General features: G+C 36.6%; 1 protein-coding gene across 2 annotated transcripts in view; it reads left to right on the top strand.

Annotated features, from left to right (window-relative positions):
• MUSK (muscle associated receptor tyrosine kinase) overlaps positions 1-12627 on the top strand; it is a 210533-nt gene extending 197906 nt beyond the window's left edge. Inside the window, exon 8 of one of the 2 annotated variants that reach the window (XM_056806213.1) lies at positions 5344-12627. In XM_056806213.1, the coding sequence (XP_056662191.1) occupies positions 5344-6026 (683 nt within the window). In that variant the 3' untranslated portion in view covers positions 6027-12627. The remainder of the gene's footprint in view (positions 1-5343) is intronic. The other variant, XM_056806214.1, reaches the window with a different exon arrangement.
• The last annotated feature ends 3282 nt before the right edge of the window (positions 12628-15909 follow it).

Below are 15909 nucleotides of genomic sequence, written 5' to 3'. Positions count from 1 at the left end.
TTTCTGAATTCTTTCTAAATATTCTTATACACGGTCTTTTTCCTTTTTATCTCTTTGGGGTACAAACCCAGCAGTGCTATGGCTGGATCAAAAGGCAGACAGTCTTTTATCGCCCTTTGGGCATAGTTCCAAATTGCCCTCCAGAATGGCTGGATAAATTCACAACTCCACCAGCAATGAATTAATGTCCCTACTTTGCCACATCTCCTCCAGCATTCATTACATTCCTTTGCTGTCATGTTAGCCAATCTGCTAGGTGTGAGGTGATACCTCAGAGTTGTGTTGATTTGCATTTCTCTGATTATCAGAGATTTAGAACACTTTTTCATGTGTTTATTAATAGTTTTGATTTCTTGCCTCCAATATTCCTGAAGCAGTATGGAATAGTATGGAGTCAGGAAAATCAGAGTTCAAATTCTTCTTTGAATACTTGCCAGCTATGAAACCTGGACAAGTCCTTACCCTGATAAGCCTCAGTTTCCTCATCTGACAAATGATGGAGTTGGACTCAATGGTTTCTAAAGTCTCTTCCCACTCTAAATCTATGATCCTATGTTTCTAGAATACTCTGTATTTACCACAGGGCATTGTTTGTTGTTTTTGTTTAATTTTTCAGTCATGTCTGATTTGATGAGACCCCCAATGGATGGCACAGATACTGGAGTGTTTGCCATTTCCTTTTTAAGTGACATCATTTTACAGATGAGGAACTGAGGCAAATAGGAATGAAGTGATTTGGCAAAGGTCATACAGTTATTACGTCTGGACCAGGATAATAGGGAGATTCTAATGTAACTTGCTCTTTAAAGTGTGAAGGAGAAACTATAGCAGTGGATGGAACCGTAGGAGCTTTAGGAATTTCTAATAGATGGCTTTCAAGCTCCTTTCCCAGGTCCTGTTCACTGTTTCTCCAAATACTGATCACTCAGCTCTGTTGGAGCATTTGGGATTTCACAATAACCCAGACCACTGGGAGTGATGAAGCATTGTCTTTCCATCACAGACTTTATATGGTTTAGGGATAATCCCAACAGTATGCATGGAAAAGTACACCCTAGCAGCAGGATTGTCTATATTGCCCAATAGAGAGTTCAGAAGGAGGCTGATGTTCACAGAGGAATTCCTCAAAATACCACTGGCTGTGTCTTGTAAACACTCAATTCAGTTCTCCTGATATTCATTCTTCTTTAGTGCTATTCTCATCTACATTTCGTTAACAATTCCTGTTTTCCTGGGAGGAAGTAGCATTAAGCAGAAAATGAGCTGGGCAGGCATTAAGGGACACTCAAGCAGAAATGATATTTCTTGTGAAAGGAGCCTTGTCAGGGTCATTAGGTCCTTGGATCCAACATCAGGGCTTTTTAAAACCAGTGAGTGTGTCTCAGCATGGACATTCCAATCTACAAGTAAGGGAAAGGCATACGTGCCCGAGATACTCATAGAATTGTGGAATTAAGAGAACCTTAAACCATCCAGTCCTATCTTATCACTTGACAAGTAAAGAAGCTTCAGCCAGGTGAAGAGTCTTGCCCTGAGATCAGGACGCTAATAAATGACAAAGCCACACACAGAACTCAGGGTTTCTGACTCCCAACTTATGGGAGTCTTTTTTACTAGACCTTAATATGATTTACCATCTAGGAATTTAGTGAGAACTGTCAGGGGCAAAACCATCAATACGATACCTTCGTCTTCCAAAGAGAGAAGTGTGACATAAAAAACCGTTATAATTGTCATGTCAGATGCCAAAGAACAGAACCCAGCACATGCCTTATGCATAATAGATAATAACTGCTAGTCATCAGTAATTCATTAGACATTTTTTGAGTATTTTAAAGTTTGAAAAATGATTTACATATATTATGCTAACATATGTAATCCCAGAAAGTAAATGCTATTATTGATCCCCATTTTACAGATAAGAAAACTAAGGCTCAGAAGAGAGGTGTCTTGCTCAGGGTCACACAACTAGTTAAAAGTCTGATGAGGAATTTGTACCTTATTCACCCCAAGTCCAATTCTCTCTACCCAGGTCCACCCTATATTTGTTGCTGATGAAGTATGAAACATGCAAAAACAACCACCTAGAAAACCATGAGGGGATCTTATTTTTAAAAAATCTTTGCATCTTATTTCTCTGGAGAAATTTCTGGAAAGAACATCCAAATTACCCAAAGTTAATAAAGTGTGGTTATTTATTCATTTCTAATTGGGTCTATAGGGATTGATAGAGCCCTTAGAATTAGAATCACATAGCAAAATCTCAAGATTGGACATAGAAATTGGGGACAGAGAGGGTGGTATCAGGAAGAAAGGGAAGGATATGGTATTCAAATTTGTGCCTGCCTAAACCACATGCAAATGGCATTTCTTCAACATAGTATAGAATAAGAATTAAAATGATTATTCTGCACTCCATCATACCTATGAAAATCTTAAGGCACTTTAAAGTGTTATCTATTAATCCCACTTAATATCATCACTTCTGTGACATCTTTTTCCATTACTATCAATGAGGGGAAAATAATCTCAATAATGCTTTTACCTTTTATATAGCATTTTTTAGTTGTCAAAGCCATGCACACACATTATCTCATTTGAGTGCCTCAATACCCTGAGAGATTAATAGATCAGACATTATTATTCCTATTTTATAGATCAATAAATTGAACTAAAGAATAAAGTGGCACCAAGAGTTACTCAGCTAATAAATGGCAGAGATGGGACTTAACACCTCTTCCAGTGCTCTCTCCACTTTTCCATCCTGCCTCAGATTGAAACAACAATGAAGCAAAAATGTAACTTTCCTAATTCATCTTCAGAGGGAGTACATAATGAAATGAACACCTGAGACCAGGTCTTATGTAATTATCTTTTATGATCATTCAAACCTTATAGAATTAAACCTCATCTGAAACATGAAAAAAAATCCACTATAGTGTTCTTAATAAGTCAATATCTAACTTAAAGAGAATTCATTACCTACTGAGGAAATTATGTAATTAAATAATAGATCATAAATATTCAACTAGAAAGGATCTCATGTATCCTCTATTCCAATCCCTTCATTTTATGGAGGAGTAAACTGAGGCCCAGAGTGATTTGTATAATTTATATCATCTCTTATTTTTTCTGTCCCTGATAGAGTGCCAGAACTGGAGTCAAGAAAACTCATCTTCATGAGTTTAAATCTTGCCTGAGACACTTATTAACTATATGATCCTGGGCAAGTCATTTAACCTTGTTTGCCTCCGATTATTCTTCTGTATAATGAGCTAGAGAAGGAAGCAGCAAACTACTCCAGTATTTTTGCCAAGAAAATCCCCAAATGGGGACATGAAAAATCAGACATGTTTAAATGGCATCGCTCCCAAAATGTGTTTTTTTATTCAAAGATATTTTATTTTTCAAATTACATATAATAATAATTTCCTGCACATTTCTAAAAATTATAGGATCCAAATCTTCTCCCTCCTGCACTTCCCTCCCCCTACTCAGAGATGGTAAGCAATTTGATCTGGTTCATATATATGTATATGTGTGTGTATATATATATATATTTTTATATATATATATACATATATATATGTATGTATATATATAATCATGCCAAATGCTCTTCCATGTTGGTCATTGTTGTAAAAACACACTCATACAAAACCAAAACCTCCAAATAAAAACATAAATTAAATGATATGAAAGATAGTATGCTTTGATCTGCATCCAACTCCAACAATTCTTTTTCTGGATAGCATTCCCTCTCTTAAGTCCTTCAGAATTGTCCCAGATCATTGCATTGCTGAGATTAGCTAAACCTTTCACAGTTGAGCAACAGACAATATTGCTATTATTGTGTACAATGTTCTCCCAATTCTGCTGATTTCACTCTGCATCAGTTCATGTAGATCTTTCCAACTAAAAATGTATTTCTTAACACAGTCTAGGATCTCATTACCCTTTTCAGCTCTATTAACTTATATAGTTTTTTGAGTCGACTAAGATCTCCACATCTTTTTTTTATATAACACATTTTCTTAATCTTGTCACAACTAATGCCAAATGAAAGGATGAATCCCAGGAAATAGTTGTTGCCTTGGACACAAAATGAAACTTTCTCTGACAGCTCCTTTATATCCCTTACAGAAGATACTACCACTTGAAAACCTAATGTACAATCACTTCATAGATCTTTCTTCTTCTTTCCCTATTTTGAATCACGTTTCCACATGCTAAGTTTTATTATAAAGATATCTCTCTGCCTCCTCAGAATCTATTTTTCTTCTCTACAGTCCTTGATCATTTCTTCAATCTAATATCAAAGAATACTTTCTCCCTATCACTTCCCTGCCCTACTAGTTAGCCAGAGAACAAAGCATACCTTTTGCCTTTTACCTTCTCTTCTATCTCAAGTCCAATTTATACTCAGTATATATTCTCAGAATCCTGCTGCGATAAACAGAGCTTTTCCTAGGCTTGAGAGGAAATGATCAAAACAAGATATCTACAGTAACAAAAAATATTGGGGGGTGGAGGATGGAGGATGGAAAGAAGGAGAAATATCTAAGCATTGTGCTATTGGAAGAGCTAACGGCAGGAAGGTAGGTGGCATTGATGGTTTGACAAGAGACAGAGGTTCAAACAGGAGAGTGTACATCATAGCTCAACAGTAGATAATATATGGAGGTCCAGATAGGCAGGCAGTTAACTAAGAGCAGGAAGATTTGGTAGCAAAAATCTGGTCACATGGACTGGAATTCAGAGACAGTATGCTAGTCCCTGGAAAAAATTGAGGGATGAGACAGAGGAATAGTTATAAGAGAACAAGAATTCAGTTACTGGAAAGATTATAAAGATCAAAAGTAAAGGTGGTTTGATACTGAGTTATGGTCCTTTACTATGGTCTCTTATATTCCTTATATCTAGAGATGATTCTGGTTCCAAAGTCCAAGGTACAATTGAAATGAGATGGTGAAGCAGGGAGTTTTGTCAAATATCTTTTGTTAGAAAGTCCATCCTAGATATGGATTGAATTGCTGCTGCTGATCCTACAATTCTGTGATTTTTCCGATTATTACTCTTATATTCACCCACCAAGGTATGGTGATATAGTTGAAAGAACACAGGCTCTACAATCAAAAGACCTGTGAGCAAATCCCACCTGTGTCACTGCCACCACCATTTAATCTCCATGGCCCTCCATTTCCTCATCTGTAAAATGATGAGGTCGCTGATCTCTGAGATCCCTTCTAGCTCCAGATCGATGATCCTGTGTATCCTGTGATCATTTTCCCTACCCTCTCTATGATCTGGCAAACTCAACTGCCCCAATTATTTTGGTTCTAGGAGTATGTGCTGTTGGTAAGCCGATGTGCTTGCTGTTCGAGTATATGGCCTATGGGGACCTTAATGAGTATCTCCGGAACATGTCACCTCGGACCATGTGCCACCTCAGCCACAGTAACCTGGCTACCAGGGTCCGCCTTTCCAGTCCTGGGCCCCCACCCCTGTGTTGTGCTGAGCAGCTCTGTATTGCAAGGCAGGTAGCCGCTGGCATGGCTTACCTCTCAGAGCGCAAGTTTGTCCATCGGGACTTAGCCACCAGAAATTGCCTAGTGGGTAATAATATGGTGGTGAAAATTGCTGACTTTGGCCTCTCCAGGAACATCTACTCAGCAGACTATTACAAAGCCAATGAGAATGACGCTATCCCCATCCGCTGGATGCCTCCGGAGTCCATTTTCTACAACCGTTACACAACAGAGTCTGATGTCTGGGCTTATGGGGTGGTCCTATGGGAGATATTCTCCTATGGCTTGCAGCCCTACTATGGGATGGCACACGAGGAGGTGATTTTCTACGTAAGGGATGGCAACATCCTCTCCTGCCCTGAGAATTGCCCTCTAGAGCTCTACAACCTGATGCGTCTCTGTTGGAGCAAGCTGCCCACAGACAGACCCAGCTTCACTAGTATTCATCGCATTCTACAACGCATGTGCGAGAGAGCAGAGGCAGCGGTGGGTGTCTGACCCGGGCAGAAGTCAAATGGCACCTCATACCGCTGTGGTCACTCCTATCAGCTGGAGGGACCCAAAGCCAGAGGCTTACCTGGGTCAAGGTAGGGCACAGTTATGGCACACTTGACAAAAATGGTTTCTTAAGGCTTTGGGGAGAGGGGATAGAAGAGGTGGTAATAAAAGTCGCATTGTAAAGAGACTACGTGTAAGTACGCAGTGGTCTATTATATAGTGGGCATATAGGGTCACATATAACAGAACCTACTTCCCCTCCCTCTTAGGGAAAATTGTCATCCATATTTTACCAAAGATGATTTTATCTTCTCATTTCCTCCATGGCTCACAGAAGCATCAAATCTCTCTATGTAGTTTCAGTATGAAATGGGAGTTAGTGCTTTGATGAAATAAAATGGCCAATCAGCTAAATTCTGAGGACTGCTTTGCCTTCCTTTTCTAACCGGTTTAGGTTCTTTCACATTATTTTTTTCTTTGGTTGGTATGCCCTCACTCTTTATATCTTTCATTTTATAATACTTTTTAACTATTTGAAATGTCATTTTTTTTTAAAAAGTGAATGTCTCTAATGTGTTTGGACTTTTAATTTCCTTTTATATTAATACTTCATTCTACTTTTTCTTATTCCTTTGATTCTTATCTAATAACCTCTCTTCCTTTATCATAGCTCTCTTCTAAACTTGCTTAGGAAAAAAATTTCATTTTCTAAGCTCTTCTTTTTTCTTTGTTTTGTTTTTGTTTTGTTTTGTTTTGTTTTGTTTTGCCTGAAACTCTCAAGCTTTCCGTTTCTACTTCTCATCTGTTGGAATGTTTTCCCTTCCTTGATTTCTAGCATATATAAATATACACATATGTGTGTGAATGCCTCTACTGAATTGTCCTTTCCCTTTTTTCTCGTCCTTTGTATTCTTTTCACTTGCTCTTCAGCATATAAAGTAAATTGGGGAAATTAAGAGGGACTAAAAAAGGGTTAAAACATTTAGCAGATGACTATGTAAATACTTTCTGGAACCAACCTTAACATTTGTCTCCTGGATTGGCCCTTAAACAGATCTAAAATGGAACTTTACCAGAAATACTGGACACAGAATTTTGTTCTCAAAGCTGCTAATTTTCTTTTCTTTTTCCTTTTAAAATCTGATGGGGAAGAATCATTTTCCCCAAGTTATATTATCAGATCTTAGTAAACATTTCATTTCCACTTGGAAAATCATAAAGAGATTCACTTGTGGACCTGGATTTGTTCCAAAACTGAATCTTTTCTAGTGTACTCTACAGTTTGACCACTTCGGAAAACACATCAAGACGTGACCGATTTTAGTTATGGTTTACAAACCTGTCTTCTTATATCTTCTGATGACTATCAGTGGACAATATTGTGCTCTCAAGAAGCAAGGGGTCTCAAAAAGGCATGTCCACAGTCCTACATGATATCTCATCATTAAAAAAAATATGAACACCGTGGATGTATTCTTGGAGGAGAATAGACTTATCTTCCCCTGCAAACTCAATTAAAGGGGAAGAAAAAGGATATTCTAAGTGTAATGGGAGGGGGGGCATTGAATCAATATGAATTAAAAATCTGAATTAGAGAGTTTTTTTGTTTTCTTTAAAACCCTTACCTTTCACCTTAGAATCAATACTGTGCATTGGTTCTAAGACAAAAGAGCAGTAAGGGCTAGGCAATGGGGGTTTCGTGACTTGCCCAGGGTCACACAGCGAGAAAGTGTCTGAGGTCAAATTTGAACCTAGGGCCTCCTGCCTCAAGTCCTGACTCTCAATTCACTAAGCCACCTCACTGCCCCCAATTAAAGAGTATTTTGTAAAAGAATCACTTTAAGATATTTAAAAATTTTAAATAGTCTAACCTAAAAATATTTTTAAATACTCTAACAAGATTATGAAATAGAAATTTTATAGGGAGATTCTTTAATGAATAAACAGTTATATAGTACTTGGGATTTACATCTCAATGATTCTCCTAAATGTCTGAAACCATAGTTTTCTTATACAGTTTAAACATTTTCCCTTATGAGTTTTTCATACTCTCAGTTTGCTTCATGGGGCATATCTTAAGAAATGCTTTGAAGGACGAAGTTTTGGTCAAGCCTTAATAAAATTAATAACCAGTTCAATTAACAGGGCACAGGTGTCTATCATGTATTCCTTGCTTTTATGCCCATTCCCATAAGTAGCTAAGTAATAGATCAATGACTGAAATAATTGGCAAATTTATGTATATTTATCTGATTTCTAGACTTTTTTATCCATGATTCTAAAGAAATGTATAAATGTTTACACAATAAAATCTTTAACACTCCATTTTATAGACAAAAACACAAGTCATCCACCACTGATTTAAAACCAAACTAAGACTTTTGCCAGGTACAATCTATAAGCCTTTCCTAAAATTTTCTTTGTCCTACTCCTAAAAGCCTGTGACCTCTCTCAAATGTGTCACTATATGCTACTTAACATTGTTCTTGTGACAATAGTAGTCGATATTCATACAGCAACATGATTTATAAAGCACTTAACATATCTTATAATTTGATCCCCCAAACAATCTGGTGAGGTGGGTGCCAGATATTTTCATCCCCAATTTCCTCAGGAAGAAACTGAGGCTGAAAAAGTTTGAGAGATTTGCCCAATATCACTCAGCCAAGTAAAGCAATTTGGGTAAAATTCAAACTCAGGTCTTCCTATTTCTACGCTAAGAAATCAATTCACATTTATTATAGTCACTGGCTTCACAATAATTCCATTATAGCTAAATACAATTCTAACTCTATAATCCCTTTAAAACCTTAATAGACTAATAAATCATTTAAAGATTCTATAATATTGTTCCCATGAAAATATCATAAACATACACATGAAAACACACACAGAGAGACACATATATACCTTATAATTGTGTTTCACAAAAAAACTGTCTTTTTTTCTATTTTTGTTTTCCTAGGCAAGATTAGACACTAGTAGAGATGTGTCTCACGAGGGTATTCCTCAAAAATGATAACTTTGGGTTACTTTTTACTTCCGTAACTCATTCCCAAATTTCTTTCCCCTGTCCTGTTTTGGGGGAAGGAAACGAGAAATGAGGTGGTGGGGGAAAGGTGTCTCTTCATATCATTTCAAAAATTTTCATAGTATAATTCCCATACCCAAGATCAATCATGGGCAGCTATCTTCCTCTGTTGCATTTTTGGACCCTGGTAATGCATGAAAGCATCCTACAGTAAACACCTAGACAAAGCCCACCCCCAACCTTCAATAATAAAACAGTGCTTCTAAATCAATACTTGATCAAAAATATATATGTTTATAGAAGTGTTTGGCATCTGGGTTGTAAAAGATAGCAGCAGGGCGGGGTGGGATAGAGTGGAAAGAAAAAAAAAATAATTCAGATTCTGAATTCCAAGGATCTATATTAGAACCCAGAAAAAAATTAGAATTACATTAGTCACTTAATTTCTCTAGACATTTGTTTCCTAATCTATGAAAGGACTAGATAGGTGACCTCTAAAAAGTACCCCCCACCCCAGTCCTAAATGTAAAAGTCAATGAAGGGAAAGCCTTCAGATAGAGAAATGACCGTAGTGTTCATATGAGTCAGAGGATAATAAACCTATGTCTAGCAGGGACATCAGAGGCTGTCTAGTCTAATCCCATCCTTTTATAGATGAGAAAACTAAGGTCTATAAAAATTGAGTGACTTGTAGGACAGCTAGGTGGGACATTGGATAGAACACCAGGCCTAGAATAGGAGGATCAGGGTTCAAATTTGACCTCAGACACTTCCTTGCTATGTGACATCACTTAATCCTACTTGTCTCACCGGTGACCTTCTGTCTTAGAGCTGTTACTAAGACAGAAAATAAGGGTTATGATTTTTTTAAAAAGACTAACTGACCTGCCCAGAGTCACACATACAGCCTGTGTCTAAGATGGGACTAAAACCGAGGTCTTTCAGCCTCCAAAGCTAGCTTTCTGTCTTTTCACTCTACTACTGTAACTCTCACTATGCTACACTGCTGCTTACAAATGTTTACAAATAACACTGAAACTAAGAAGCTTAAGAGACCAACGATCTCATTTTAATAGAGAAGGGAGCTGAATACTTGCTCACAAGACCTACTCAAAGTGATACAGCTCATTAGTAGCCACGACACCTAACTCTCCCTTCAAGACTCATTCCAAAACCTAACCCTGAGTTCACAGCCCAACATTCCCATCCTGATTCCAATTTCACAGTCTTAATCCTTATTCACTGACACCACTGGCTCCACATTCACAGTTCAGGGAAGTGAAGACTGGTTTGTTTTCTTTTTCTGCCACATTGGCTATGACAGATTAAAGGAAACACATGATATTCTGCTTCATGGGAAAAAAAAATCAAACCCTTACAGCCACTCCCTTTTGTCTTTCTTTCTCAAAACCAACCCATCATTTACTATCACCACCCTGTCCTCCCAGTCCCAACCCCTTGCTACAGAGTTATTCTCTGAAGGATAACAGTATGTCCCAAAAAGCCACATTTCATCGTGTTCTCTTTATCTATCATTCCAACTTTGGTGATAAAAAGCAGACTTGAAGTAGAATGAAGGAATTGTCTCTGCAAAAAGCACAAATATGAACCATGAAACACTAAAGGAAGCAACTTTAGAGATTATTAATTCATGGCCCTAAGGCTAGAAATATAAAAGTTCCTCGAAAGTGACATAAACAAGACTAGAACCAAAGGTCCCAAAGTCCCACATTAGTACACTTTCCAAATCACTTCAGAAGGATCTTATAAGAGATCCTTTTTATGGAAGTATATGAAAGTCCTCTTACTTCCAAAGGTCAAGGGAAAAGATCTTTTCAGGTGTCAAGCTTATCAGCTCCCAATATTTTTCTATTGAATACATATACATAAGTCAGGAAGATGTGATTTTAAAGCCTGCATTTACTAGTTGTGTGACCCTGGGGAAGTCAATCTCTCTTAGTCTCAGTTTCCTCATCTGTAAAATGAGGAGGAGGAGTGGTTTTGATGCCTCTGATGTCACTTCCATCCCTAAATCTCTGACTGTTTTGTCTGATATTACATTTTGCTATGTAGAACTTATTCAGAGTTATATTGATGTTTATAGGGTTCTCCCTTGTCCTTCTCAGTTAAAAATACTGTCCCTAGAATGCCAACATTATTTATCCTTTCTCTCACTTTTGTCAAAGAGATATAAATGGGAAGGGAGAGCAAAATGTCAGAAAACAAATATTAGAAATTGTATCAATACATAATCTGGGAAAGAAATAAAAAGAAAAAATTTAAAAAGAAAATGAAGGATGAACAATAAAAAGAAGCTATAAATGATTCATTGGTCGGGTATGGGAAGGAAATATACACATGGAGTTGTTTAAATGATATCAAATAAAATATGATTTTATAAATTCTAATGGTTATGAGTAATGGAAGAATCAGCCGTTTAATTAATTTAATCTCTCACACAGTTTTTCAGGAATGCACCCTTTGCCAAGGTGAAGTGTTGGGGTAAGGGACATTGCTTTTCCTAATTGAAAACTATAAGAAGAATCTAATAAGCAAAAAAAGTCCTCGTGTAAATTTGTAAATTTGTAGGAGTGTAGATCATTTTCACATTTTCCCTTTATGGTTAAATATGCTTGAACTCACCTTCTATAAATTACATAATGTCTTATAGTTAAAATGGCAGTGGAAAGAGTCAAAAGGGAGCTGCCCAATTCTTCAAATATACTCCAGCAATGATATAAAATGGTGTTTGATCAAATAATGATCGAGGAATCCAAAGAAACATCACTACGTATCCTGACTTTGCTGAGGACTACACAAAACAACAGCTGGAAGATCTGTTCTAGGAGAAAAATCCATTAGGTGTTCAGGTGAACATGATGGAAGCCCAAAACAGCACTCAGAATGGTTGGGGGAGGGAAAAGGAATGGTAGCCTGCAGCAGTTCCTGGAATGGGGATAGTGAGCCACAGAGATCTGATCAGTCACTGAAGTCTTTCAATGTTTGGAGTACAAATACATGAGAGGAGACAGAAACCAGTGACAGGAGACCAGGAAATTGAGGTTAAGACCAAAAAGGGCATGACCCAACTAACAAAATATAGGGTCTGTTTCTGTTAAAGGCAGATAAATATACACACATTAAAAACCTTAGGAAAAAGTTGGAACTTTCTTTATCATAATAAATGGCATCTATCTTAATTCAAGAGCTAGAGTTACTTATTAGAGCTAAGAAAAACCATAAAATCAATTTGGAGGAAGAAAAGATCAATAATCTCAAGGGAACTCATAAACAATGAATTATGAAAAATAGTAGAAAAATAGAGCTTAAACTATGTTACAAAGCAGTAATCATCAAGAATATTCAGTACTACTTAGAAAATAAAAAAGTTGGTTAGTAGGACAGATTAGGAGCTCCAAATGGATATAAGACTCAGATATAGAGGTTTTGTCATAAACAAATTAGAGGAGTAGGGAAGGCAATACCTTTCTCAATTTTGGGAAAAATTCTTGACCAAACAAAGGTTAGAGGGTCAATAAATTAAGCATTTGTACAAACAAAACTGATGTAGCTAGTTAGAAGGGAAAAAATGGGGAAAAAATCTTTGCAGAGTTTTTCTTTTATAAAAATCAGATATCCAATATATATATATATATATATATATATATATATATATATATATATATATATATATATATATATATATATAACTATTTCAGATATATGAGGGGAAAAGACTCTCCTCAACAGATAAATGGTCATATGATTACAGACAGTTCTCAAAAGGAAAAAAATGTACCAATATCTCATATGAAAAATGTCCTTAATCATAAATAATTGAGAGAAACGTACATTAATACCACTTTGAGATTCTACCTTTCACTCATCAAACTGGCAACAAGGACAAAAAAGAAAAAAATAATTTCTGGTTGAATTTTCATAGGAAAGATGTACTATTGTACTTTGGGGAAACTTATTAATTGGTCCAGTAATTCTTGAAAGCAATTTGGGACTATAACCCAAAACTCACTAAACTACATATAGTCTTCAACCCAGTGATACCATTCCTAGTCCTATATTTAGAAGAGGTCAAAGAAAGAGGGAAAAACACATATGCTCAAAACTATTCACTTTTTTGTTCCAGCAAAGAGCTAGAAATTAAGGAAGTACCTAGCAACTGGAAAATAGCTCAATAAACCATGGCATATAAATGTAATGGAACACCATTTCACCATGAGAAATGATGAAAAGGCTAGTTTTAAAGAAAGTTAGGAAAAGTTGTATAATCTGATACAGAATGACTTGAATAGAACCTAGAAAACAAACACTACAATTACAATTACATTGTATAGAAAAATACCTTTGAAAGATTTAAGAATTCTGATGAATGTCATCATCTACCATGATTCCAAAGGACCATCCTGAAGCACAATAACTATATCTTGATGGAAAAGTTATGGAGTAGGGATAAAATGTATCATACACAATTTTTGTTCATGGCTAATGTTTTGCTTGATTAGCCTAAATTTTTAGGGGGGTGTGTGTGTGTGTGTGTTGGGGGTGGAAAATTATGCAAGAGAGACATGCTAGTGATAGCAATGCCCCAAAAAAGAAAAGGTAAAAGTGTTAATAAAGTGTAAGTAAAATTTTTAAGTGTTTAATAATGAATGAAGTGTTAATGAAATGCGTACTGGTGTGGGACTTCAGGATACTTGGGTTCTAGTCCTGTTTCTGTCACATTCTAGCTGTGGACTTTGGGTGAATTACTTAACTATTCTGGTTAATATTACATTTAAAGAACACAGCACAAAGTAGATCAGAGGGAGGTTCAGAGGGTAAAGAAACAAATAAGATAGCTATAGAGCTTATGTTTCTAACTGAGGATATGCTTTAAAAATGCAAGCTATACATAAACTCGTGCTTGCATATACTATCATATGCTTTCTATACTGAAATCTTCATGTTTGTAGAGACAGAATAACAATAATTTATTAAAAATTTTAAAAATGCAGTCATTATAGCTTATAAAGAGGGAGAGAAAAGAAATGTCCAATGCTATAACTGAACTATTTGGATAACAGTTTCTGTACATTTGTTCCCTTTGTTTGGACCTGTGATTTCTTCCTTGAAAGAACTTCTTTCACTGATGTAGACTAGCACCTCACCTATACCTTCTAGTCAGCCATCTGTAAGTAACTCCTTAAGAGTTGCCTGGAATACCAAAATGTTGAGAACCTTGTCCTAGGATCACAAAGCTTTGTATATCAGAGGCAGGATTTGAACTTGTCTTCCTGACTCCAGGGTTTACCCTTTATCCACTATGGCATATAGCACCTATTGTCTGTATAGGAAGCAAATTCAAGGGAAAAATATTTTTGCTTTCTGTCCTTAACCATATGGTATGGTGGAAAGCACATTGGCTCTAGAGTCAGGGACCTACTCTGATGTTTTCTGTACGTGTGACCTTGAGTAATTTATTTAACCTCATAAGATCAAAGATTTAAAGTTCGGAGGAACTTTTACTTCTATTGGCTATGCCCCAATAAAGTGGCTGCTTCCTAAGAGGACAGGTTTGTTTTATTCTTCCTGTTTATTTTATATACAGTTCTGAAAAGAACAAAAGCAAACTATCAACAACCATATAAAAATGTCCCTAATCATAATTAATTGAGAGAAATGTACATTAAAACCACTCTGAAGTTTCACCTTATATCCATCAAATTGGCATCAGAAATAAAAAAGGGGAATGACAATTACTGGATAAATTATGAGAGGACTGATATACTATTGTACTTCTGGCAGACTTAAGAATTGTTCCAGCCTTTCTTGAAAGCAGTTTGAATCTATAACACCATTCTCATCAACCCAATGATATTGTTCCAATTCCTGTAGGTCAAAGAGATAAAAGGGGGCAGCTGGGTAGCTCAGTGGATTGAGAGCCAGGCCTAGAGGCAAAAGATCCTAGGTTCAAATCTGGCCTGAGACACTTCCCAGCAGTGTGACCCTGGACAAGTCACTTAACCCCCATTGCCTAGCCCTTACTGCTCTTCTGCTTAGAACCAATACACAATATTGATTCCAAAATGGAAGGTAAGGGTTTAAGAAGAAGAGATAAAAGAAAATAGGAAGGATATCTATGTACAAAAATATTCATTGTGACATTTTATTTGTTACTACAAAGAGTTGGAAACTAAGGGAGTGCCCAGCAATTCGGAAAGGGGCAGCCCTTTTTGGGTTGATCTTGTTATATGTGGGTTAAAAGAAGGTATTCAAACTAGCTATATATATATATATATATATATATATATATATATATATATATATAATTAAAAGGTTTCATTAGCTAAAGGTAGAAGGGGATCAGGAAATAACTTACTTCTAACCCACAACAGATATTTTAAACCCTAAAACTTTCTATAATTATTCTAAACTAACTAATTTGTGTATTAATTAAAGTTAGGGAGGGATTATTGGGGCAATTACAAAAAAAAAAGGGCCCAAAGAATCTCACAACACAGAAGCCCTTTTTGATTCAAACAGCAGACCCAGAAAGATGTCACCAACAACAGCTGAAATCCACTTCCCTGCTGCTGGAACAGGCAGAAATATCAAGAAAGCCAAAGAAGAGGGATCCACTGGCTCTCTGGGTCCACCCCAGAAATACCAGACAGATATCTCTAGGCCCTCCTGACTGCTGGAGAAAAGCTGCCTCTCCCTCCTCCAGGGTCCACCAACTGTGTCCAGCAACTGCCTCAGTGTTCAGTCCCAGTTCCTTGGAGTTCTGAGTGGAATGTTGCTTTGCAGCATCTTTTTGCATTCAGCTTGCCCTCATTAAATCCTTTACTACAAATG

The sequence above is a fragment of the Monodelphis domestica genome, chromosome 7 (assembly GCF_027887165.1).
Source record: "Monodelphis domestica isolate mMonDom1 chromosome 7, mMonDom1.pri, whole genome shotgun sequence".
Lineage (NCBI taxonomy): Eukaryota > Metazoa > Chordata > Mammalia > Didelphimorphia > Didelphidae > Monodelphis > Monodelphis domestica.
Note: the sequence above shows the minus strand (reverse complement) of the source record. Positions and strands in the feature narration are given on the sequence as shown.